The sequence below is a fragment of the Trachurus japonicus genome, chromosome 15 (assembly GCF_045865225.1).
Source record: "Trachurus japonicus isolate A0001 chromosome 15, Traja_1.0".
In the NCBI taxonomy this organism is placed as follows: domain Eukaryota; kingdom Metazoa; phylum Chordata; class Actinopteri; order Carangiformes; family Carangidae; genus Trachurus; species Trachurus japonicus.
Window position 1 is genome coordinate 15,542,908 of NC_140921.1, and position 10,796 is coordinate 15,553,703.

General features: G+C 40.5%; 1 protein-coding gene across 1 annotated transcript; it reads left to right on the forward strand.

Moving 5' to 3' along the window:
• Nucleotides 1–1,071: 1,071 nt before the first annotated feature.
• Nucleotides 1,072–10,645, forward strand: bfsp1 (beaded filament structural protein 1). Its single transcript, XM_085799892.1, has 8 exons — nucleotides 1,072–1,653; nucleotides 3,310–3,370; nucleotides 3,874–3,969; nucleotides 5,740–5,832; nucleotides 7,138–7,251; nucleotides 8,088–8,308; nucleotides 8,781–8,872; nucleotides 9,093–10,645. Exons 1-8 carry the CDS (start codon nucleotides 1,280–1,282, stop codon nucleotides 10,082–10,084), a joined length of 2,043 nt encoding a protein of 680 aa, XP_085656018.1. The 5' UTR covers nucleotides 1,072–1,279; the 3' UTR covers nucleotides 10,085–10,645.
• Nucleotides 10,646–10,796: the final 151 nt, after the last annotated feature.

Sequence of the window (10,796 nt, forward strand, 5' to 3'; positions counted from 1 at the left end):
TCAGCTATAGCATTATTTTCTATCATTAAATGTTTTATTAAGTAGTTTAATTCTCATGCTCTAGCTTAACTACCAGAGTAAGCTGTCGAGCCATGCTTTTTGCTAGGGCTAAAATATGCTGAAATGCTGATGTAAAGCCATTTGACGTGTGTTTCATTCAGCCGTTTTACAGACAGCTTGCTGGATCTGTCCAGAGGGACGTTTTGACTGACCTTGTACCACAGCCTGCAGAGAGCAAGCTAGAGCAGAAGGTCCTCTGCCTCCTCGTCATTCTTGAATCACTCTGTCTCATCCTCGTCTTTGCATCTTTGCTGATGTTATAGTAAGTGGAAGAGAATGGATGGAAAACACAAAAAGGAAAATGTTGGCTAAAAACACCTTGGTAAAAACAAGTGGAGGCTCCCTTTGTTCCGATTTTTTCATTTCAACTTTCTAGCAAAACAAATACTTTGCATTTCAATGTGGGCTCTGCTGTTGAATTGTTTCACTTAAAACAATCAATTTAATGTGCAGAAACCTTGATAATTTTATAAGTATTTACATCAGGATTCTATTTTCAGTTCCAACCCTATTTCTTGCTGTTTCCAGAGTTATTATTTTTTTTTATCATGTTTTGGCTATAGGCCTACACTAATAAAAACATATTTAACTCTTTTCAATATAATGTATCTTTGTATTTGGGCGTCTCTGGTAATCACAAATGAATGTCTTTCGGTCATGATTCATATAGATAATACAAACCAAAATACAATTAGTATCAACCTGTAAACAAAAAGCAACAGTTTTTTATGCACAGGGCACAGTGTGTCAACACTTAGCTTCACATTAGGCAGAAAATGTTTTCCACAGTCCACACAAATTGCCCTGCACGAAACTTCCCCTCTGTCCCGTGGTGGGCCACCATCCAATGTACCATATCAAACAGGGATCTAGAAAGCAGCTGACTAAGAACCAAAATAATGGTGTTTGACAACCCAGTGCTTTCGCGGGCCAGTCAGTTGTTTGTATTTGTGGTTCTGCTTTGTCATCAACAGCATGGCTTTTCTAATCTCCATCACAAAGGCAACAATGCCCTCTAGAAGGCCCCAGGCTCACAGCACGTGTGGCCACAGCCAGGGGGAGGTTTTGGGGGCTATTTCGCCACCAGCCACTGCTGTGCTGCGTTTAGTCTAGCATGAGACAGCCAAGGGTGAGCACCCGAGTTTTCACACAATAAAGGTGCCGAAGGGGACCGAGCACTCCAGGGATACCATCAGCCCAGGGAGAGAAGTGTACCACCATGTTCAAGACCAGCTACCTGCGCGAGGTGCGCAAGGAAAAATATGAGCGTTCAGATGTCTTCGACGAGGAACCAGAGGACTCTGAAACCTCTGCAGGCATCTCAGCCATCCAGGGCTGGGAGAGCCTTCGGGAGCTCAACAGCCGCTTTGCCCGGTACATCAACAGAGCTCGAGTCCTGGAGCAACGCAATGCTGTATTCCGCAAGCAGCTAGAGACGCTGCAGCGAATGGAAGAGGCCAGTGGCCTGGAGGAGGCCTTCACAGAGCAGATCGATGTCAACAGGCAACGTATCCACGAGCTGTCCTCTGACCGTGGCAAACTGGACAGAGAGCTGAAGGATGCTTGCCGCATGCTTGATGAATTTACCAGCAAGTAAGAGTTTGGGCAGTGGTTGGTCTCACCTGTGTGTCAAAGGTCAAACTTTTTCCTCAGAGGTCTGAGTGCTAGAAACATACAGAAGTGTGCTCAGAATTAATAGAAGATGATAAAGAAACAAGATGCTGAAAATGTGACAATGTTTGTTGCAAAAACAAGATAACTGAAACATTGCAGATAACAAAGGAAACTCAATAGAAAATCAATATCAGAACACATGCGATTTCCAATAATTATACTTGTAGTATTTATTAGTTAGGTAATCATGAAAAAGATGCTGAAAGATGAATTTTCTTTTGTTTTAATTGGGATCATCCCTATTTTCCCCAGGTCCTATGTTCCCCACTTTTCCCCAAAAGGGTCCTATGTTCCCCACTGTGTATGTGACCGGGGAACGTATAACTCTTTTTTAGAAAAATGTTCCCCGCTTTTTCCCAAAAGGACCTGGGGAACATGCAATTTTTGGTCCCATACCTGGAAGTGGAGTTGTGACTTTGCAGATTTTTGCCTATTTTTGAGTGAGAAGTTGAGTTGTGACTTTGAGCGAGAAGTGGAATTGTCCCATTGGTTGGGTTTAGGCAATGAAGAAAGGAGTTGGTTAAGTTTAGTAAAACTTAGACAGGCCAGATCGATAGAGAGTCCAGATAAGTAGAGAGAGCCCATCGACCAGCAACAGCGGGGAACATAGGAACATATGACCCATTTTGGGAAAAATAGGGAACCTTTTTCAAAAAGAGGGTCGGGAAACATAGGACCCGGGGAACATAGGTACGCTCCCGTTTTAATTTACTTAATACTGTTTTGTGTTCTGTTTGAAGCTTCCATAACACAAGATGTTAGACATTGAATAAAATAGTGGGTAATTAAACTATCAAACAGGACACAAATTGCAACAACAAAAGCGAATTGGCTCACTTTTTAATTCCATTATTTCCATACACAAAGGTAGCAAACGCTGCGCTTTCCAGAAATCCATCTGCTAGGTTTCTGCCTCCTCCGAAAAACAAAGGATGTGAATGGACTTTTGTTTGTGGTGCTTTTGTAATGTCAATCAGCATTTCATATAAAAAATCTAGAAAAGTATTACTCTGAATCATCCATGGAACATATTGTGTTTGAAAACACTTCACAATGTGGTTGGTGAATTACCCAGAGCAAACATTTTCTTCTGTGAACACCACAAACAGAATTCCATTCACTTCCATTGTATTAATGTGGTGGCACAAATCAGACAGGCCTTCAACACCTGGATAATTAACTATCGGTGTGGTTACATGCCTTTAGAGAAAGATGGAAAAAATATTTATTATGGTGGTGAAGCATGGCTTTAATTACAACTATCTACCAACATGGTGTAATCAGCTGTCTGTGGGCAGAAAATTCTTAATACATTATTAATGTATTGAGAAGAGTATTGGGGGAGTGTGGTTGTATGAGCTGGTGAAGACAACAGAAGGTCACCATGCCTAGTTTAGACTCATCACATCGTATCAAAAAAAAAACATATTGAGCTCACACAACACAAACATGCAATTAGACTCAAATAACACACACCAAGTTGCAACGTTTATCACAATGCACGTTACTTTTTATAATTACAACTTTTTATAATTACTCTGGCAGCAATAGTAATTATAATGTTTTATGTTTCAGATACAGAAATGAATGTGATTATCAAGAACAGCTCCGGGGGACACTGGAACAATTAAACAAGGTACTGTATGGATGAAATTTATTTTGTTTACACAATCATACAAATGTAAATTAGCGCCATTTTATAACGATAATACACCAGAGATGTCCATCACTTAAACCTGGAAAAAAACTGTGTTTGTGAAATAAGAGATAGTTAGAGTATAGCTTTATATTTTTACTCCAATGATATATTGATTGAAGAAATACAGAAATTTTGCTCAAAGAAAAGGAGTTGAAGAGTGTTAAAAGAGAGTTTCACTCATTTTTGATGTGAGATGTGTGTCAATGTGAGACTGGGTTCAACTTTCAAGAGTCTTCATTGTAATAGTGCATTGTGTAACTTCAGGGTACTTATGTCAATTGTTGAACTCGATACATTTTACTCTGTACCTTTTACCACGGTCTGTCTCCCTTGAGTCCTCTATTGTTGCTCCTCTCCTCTCCTCTCCTCTCCTCTCCTCTCCTCTCCTCTCCTCTCCTCTCCTCTCCTCTCCCCTCCTGTCCTCTGTCCTCTCCTCTCAGGAAGCTGACAGTACTCTGCTGAGAAACCTAGAGTACCAGATCCAATCACAGTTCCTGCAGGACGACATCAGCTCCACCAGAGAGAGACACAAGAAGGTCAGTGACAAATGATCAGAACAAAATTGAGCATTCATACCTTATCATAGTAGGACATAGTAAAATGATACAGGATATTTATGAAAAAGAAAACTCATCATTGCTGTGTTGTGTGTAATAGTTTTGATAAAACTTGTATTTTCTATTTGTCTACCTATGAACCAAACTTCATTACAGTAGTACAATCTCTTCTGAGCAGAGAGCAGTCTCTCAGGGGGTTAGGATACGAAGCTCTCAGGATTTGATCTATTTTTTTGTTTTTTTTTACAGCATCTAGTTTATGGTTATTGTCTTTTTTTATGTAACTGCATATAAATTTTCATTGCACAACATATGTGTTTTTATATACACTTGTAGAAACCTTGTCTCTGGTGAGTTATGTGTAAATACCACCAATTTGTTCACATGCTTCCAGAATACGACAGTCAAAAGCAGGTTCACGTGATTCAAAATTGAAGTCAACAAGACACTACACATTTCTCTTTTGACAGGGGAGAGTGTATGTGAGTGTGTGTTGGAAACATACAGAAGTGACACTGTGCAATTACTGCTCGTATTGATGGCTTTTGCAAAGTGGGCCAATGAAAACCACTCACTGAGAAATGGCTGTAATATTTTCCTTTCAAAGCAGCTCATATCACTCTGTGATGGCTACAAACATCCAGAAATCATGACAATCTTGTTCTTTTTGACAAGAGTCTTTGATTTTTTAACCATACATTTTGCGTGAATCAAGAAACCTTATCTACATCAAAGAATAGCTACTAGTTTAAAAAAGGTATTTTACACAATAGTAGGTGGTTTTCTTTCTGTTGCTTTTGAACACTGTCGACTTCGGGCCCCTGCTCTTCAAATGTCAAGGAATAAAATCTTGACATAGGTGCAAAAGGATGTGTTATGATGTACCCCGGGCTTTAGCAACAATTTAACTCCTGTGATGTGAGTGAGGAAACGATTGCGGGGAAGCTGTAACACTGCTCTTCACAGGCACCGACATATGACAGAGAGAAGACAAAAGAAGAGAAATATTACCCTGTGTGTAAGAGAAATAGCTCCAAGTTGCAGTGCAGTGGCCACAAAAGTGCTTAGACCAAAAAAAAAGAAAAAATGAGTGTTACAAAATTCATCCAGCATACACTTTTGATAGACTTTCATGCCTGAGCAATTTCCCTCTTTGTTAGTTTCATTCAGCACTGTTGGTGGTGTTGAATAAATCTGTGACTCTGCAGTTATTGAGATAGCATATCAGAGGCCACTAGTCACACTATATTGTATGGGAAATTATATGGATTTGTCTAAAATGAATGATGCCTCTGAGTTTTTAAATATCCCTCTAGTGAAAGGACACATATTTATTTATCTATTAGTTTATTTGAAATGGGACAGTGTACATTAGTAAAACATTGTAAAAACAAATGTAAATGTACCCGAGTTAGCTAAGAGGCTAATTTTCATCGGCAGTCCCTCAGCAACAATAAAATACCACATATAAAAAAGGTAACACATTGTTATATACACAATTGAAAGACAAATAGCACACATCTACTTATTATTAGCTACTGAGTCTGGGATCTTCTTTTACAAATAGTACCGCCATTATAAATACTATATTTCAGCTAAATAAGAGCCTTTTCTGTAGTTTAACAAAGGAGTAGAAGGTTTTGGAGCAGAGCAGATTGGATGTTTCCACATGTATTAGTTAAAGGACGTTCTTCCTTTTGCTAAATTGTGGAATTTACATTTTCTTTTATGTGATCTTCCCCCACACAGAACCTCGCAGAGATCCAGACCTATGTAAACATTTTGCAGCAAATCAACCAGACACTTCCCCTTGTTCCCAATGTGTCAGTGGGCATCTCCGAGGTGAGGTCACTGTGTTTGTGTGTGCGCATGTGTGTGTGTGTGTGTGTGCGTATGTGTGTGTACTGCCTCCCCCAGGGGAAGAAGATGGTGTTTGCATGTGTGTCAGCCCAGCCTACGTGTCTGGGCTTGACGAGGTTACTGGCTTCTCAGTGCAATTGGTTGCCTGTGTCTGCACGCCTGTGCTTTTGTATACGTGTGTGCGTGCACGTGTGAAAAGCAAAGACAGACAGTCCAGCAGTCCTTGAACACACGTGGACAGGCCAGCAGTTTAAAAGTGTCAGAGTGACGATGAAGCAAATGCCAGGAAGAACGACTGTGCATACTAATCTTTGAGAAACAGCAGCCGCACTGATTGGCATTTGTATAGCAAATTAGAGTTTTATTTATCAAATCATTTCTCAGGAGCAGAGCTGCTCCGGATGCACAAAATAATGTAATTGTTAATCCATATTAAATAGCTACAATTCATACAGCTACAGTGCTGAATTCAAATCACTAAAAGCGAAAAAAACAAAACAAAAGAAAAGCGAGGAAGAGGTTAATGTTATGGAGCTTTTAGTCTCAGTATGTCGCTTGTCCCTGGAGGACTGTTAAAGAGATGAGTGGCAAATAAAGAACAAATCTAAATTAATGACAGGTAGAAACAATCATATAATAGGCTACACTATGACCTTTACAATCCAACACATTTAAACACGAATGATAGACTGGACAAATATGTTCGACAGCACTCGTTACCATCAGCATTAAAATGCCAAATAAGGAATTTATTCATTCATTTAGACTTAAAACCCTGTAGAGAAAAACTAAACTAAACTAAAGTTAAGTAAGGAGAGAGTTTTTGTTATGGAGCTTGGAGATGTTGCTTGTCTGGGCTTCTACACCTGTGGAAGGGTAGATGTTAATTACATTGGGTCTAATTATCTTCAAATTTAGGAAGCATATTGCATGCATTCACAAATTTGACAGTCAGTTTGATAAGCATCATATTTTGTTCAACTCTCTATGCCAATAGTTGTATAGCAGACTAAATCTCTTGAGATTATTGGTAATAGTGCATCTCAAACATGGAAAAAAGAATCAGAGAGCAGTCCTTGGCTCAATCAGAAACTTAAAAATGTTATTTCATACAAGAACAACAACAAAAAAACACACACAAAAAACTAAAATGTAAGAACCCCACAGTGAAGCTGTTGATAAAGACTTGATTGCCAGCTGTGCGTGTTTTGTTGTGTGGTGTGTAACCGTCATACTTCAAAAACACACTGCTGTTCTCTGGATGTTCTCATTGATTTTTGTGTGAAGGAGCAGGAGAAGCTGCTGGCCCAGAGGAAAATGCCAGGGCTGCAGAGTCAACTGGAGGAGTATAAGAGCGCCCTCTGTCAGCTGCAGGCCCAGAAACATCGCCTACAGACTGAGGTGGGTCACATGGTCACCATGACAACAAGAGGTTCCATGCTGATTATATGCAGCGGTTTCCAGCCCCCACTGGGGCAATATTCACAGAAAGACACATGAAAACAAAGGATTAAAATGCACGTTCATAAGAAGAACTACACAAAAAGTAGAAAAAAGTAGAACTTATGTATGTATATTTTCTGTGGTTAATAATTGTTTTCAGTAATGAATAAGCATGTTTTTTTTGTTGTTTTTTTTCAAAATGAATTGATCTAGGGTGTCAGAAAATTGGGAATAACGATAACCATTTCCTGTTTTGTCAGACATAAACAAAAATGCCAGACTGTTACTGCAGTCCTATGGTCTAAATCTGGTTTGTTTAAGCCACAATTTCAGTCCTAATTTGTTTCTTTTTAAAGTGTTTCAAGCTATTAGTTTATTTATTTATTTATTTTCATTTAACTTTTTAGTTTATTTATTTATTTTCATTTAACTTTTTTATATTTTTTCAGTGAATATAAATTCTCACTGAGCAAGACATTACTGTAAATAGGCCTTCACCCTTCAGCCTAAATAATGGGGTGATAGCTCTACCACTAGATGTCAGCCATGACCATGTTATGGCAGGGTAGTGTTTGACATAGGCTATAGGAAATGAGAAACACAGGACTGTTTTATTTAAGTATTTTTGTTCACATTCTGCTTCTATTTAAATTCTACTAATTGTTTTTCTTACTTTCTTGCTTTTATTAACACAAATATCAACTAGTGTTATGACCAATGACAATAAAGACACGTTTTCTCAAAGGGCCTTGTAATCTCACTGTTGATTCCTGCCTCTTTTCCTCCATTTTCAGACTACCATGTTGGAGCAAGCCATCAAAAACGCACAGGAGATCTATGATGATGAGATCCAGATGTACAACGAGCAAATCGAATCTCTGCGAAAGGAGATCGAGGAGGCCGAGAGGTCCCTGGAACAGTTCACCAGTGAATGTCGCCACCTGGCCATGTACCAGACATCTCTTGAGAATGAGCTGGAGAGGTACAAGAGGATTATCGAAAACGAAGATAACAGGTAGGCTGCTTCCAAATGATTACTGACTCTCTCTCTCACACACACACACACACACACACACACATACAAATGTCACTTGTTTCACTTGCAACCAAAGAAGGTGTTGAGAAGCTGTGATTACATTACTTCAAACACTTTACCCAAACTGATTTTCAATTGCTATCTTTAAGTTTTTGTCTCCCTGTCTGCTATGCAAAAGGTACATACTGCTTTAACTAGGTTGATGTAGTGTGCAAAAATAGCCAGTAGGTGTCACTGTATGAGAGCAAATGTTTTCCTTCTGCACTTGCACAAAAACAACAGAGTGGGTTTGTTTTCATGTCAGATCAGCTACATTTGTGTTATTCAAAGTAACCTCATGTCTCCTTTGATGAAAAATTGTGATTATCTTACCAGATTTTCGTGCATAGAAAAGCTGTTCAATGCACAGATGCTGCACGGGTGACATTTTTCGCTGCTTTCTCTCCCGCAGGTTGAATTCAGCGATAATTGGCACTCCCATTACCCTGTTCACCACTAATTACCGCTACACTCACACACCCACTGCATCAAGCAGGGGGAGAGGTAAGGGCAAAATGAGCACATCACAGCTGGTTTACACTGAGAATTACTATTGAGTGAGCATGCAATCAGCAGCCATTGTTAGAGACAACTGCGGTCTCTCTTAGAGATATAGTTTTGCAAAGCCAATTAATCTCCTTACCATTTAAAGCAATACCTTTATTCCCACAAATTTGGTGGTTTCTCAGTTTACTAGTTCACGTTTGACTTACTTTCCATCCAGATATCACCCAGGCTATCCAGGATATCACCAGCATCAAGCCCCGCCAGAAGATCATGGCTAAGAAGGTGTTGAAGAAGAAAGAGCTGACCCCTAAAGATGTGATAGACAGTGGCCAGGAAGACAGAAATGGAGGAGCCCATGGAGAGGCTCCAGATGAAGAAACCAAGGGGATCCCATCAGAGCAAGTGCAGGAGGAGAGGGTGAAGAGACAAGAGCAGAAACCAGTTCTGACTGGAGTGTCTCCACAGGACGTCCCAGATGGAGCTCAGATCAGCAAAGCCTTTGATACCCTTTGTAACATTGTCAGAGACAGAATGAGGAAGTACAAGAAACCTGAGCCAATCGCTGACTTCTACACCAAGGGTCGTTACGTCCTTGTCACAGGTGAAGGCAGCTACCCAGATCCATGTTTCTGCACCTCCACACCATCAGCCGGCCACATCTACGTCACTATCAGAGATGGAATGATGTCTCCCTATGAGCCTTATGGGCGCAAAACACCCCCTCCTCAACCCCCTCATCCCATAGTAGGACCCAGGCCTCTCAGTCCCACCCGGCCCAGTAATGGAGGAGGAGGAAAGGATGATAATAATCGCGGGAAAGGAAAAGATAATGGAGGTAAAGGTAAGCACAAGGGTGGAGAGCCTCATCCTCAACCTAAAGATCCAAGCCCAGTCCCTCCACCACCATGCCCCAAAGATCCTACCCCAGCTCCTGATCAGCCCAAGAAAAACAGGGATGACAACGGGCCCACCCCAAAGCCAGCCCCTCGTGGTGCTAGCACCAGCTCCAGCTCCAGTTCCACCACGAGCACCAGCACTAGCACCAGCACCAGCTCTGGCAGCTACAGCCCAGACGCCATGAGCTATGAGAAGGTGGAGGTGGTGGAGTCTGTGGAGAAGTTCTCTAATGGCCGCAAGGTTAAAGGTTATGAAGAGACTTCCATGGTGGTGGAGACCATGATTGAGAAGTCCAGCAAGAAGAAACATTGAAACCACGTCACCTGACATGAAGAGTCAGTAAACTCCACCAGGGTCCTACATGGTCCAGGTCCTCTAACAAGAAGACAATACTGATGTTGGTATCAGGCCACATAAAACCACTGTTCCTCAACACGACTGTATCAAGACCAGTGTTTTGTCTCTGAGGGAGACCAACTATGCTTAAAGACCATCTACACATTCCTGCTCTAATATTCAATGCTCTTCCATTTGCTTGCAGTCTCTGGTCTTGCGTCCAGAATACGTTTTGCTGGTTCCATAAGTACTGCTGTTGTTGTTCGACTTAACACCCATGATCATGCTAGTCCTTTACTGTCTGAAAACTTGGGACAATGAAACTCCAAGCTCCATGCCACCAGTAAAAAAAAAATAAGAAAAAAAAAATTAAACTGAGAAGTTGTGCCACCCTTCTGAACTCTGTCTTGGAATTCAGGCTTTCCCCCTTTGAGCTCATTTGTTTAATTGGATGCCTCTGCCTGCCCTCAGCACAATTTTGCTGTGTATTAATTTGCTTTGATATATTGAATAATAAAAAAGATTCAATCATCAAAACACATTGTCTTGTTTGATTTTAGACACATATTGTGTAGCAAGCACCTCACACATTTACCTGATGATAAAACCTCATAAAAAGTCATAAAACCAGTGATGCGGGTGTACGTATGGGCTTAAGTATGATAATTATCTTAACTTTTGTACAATA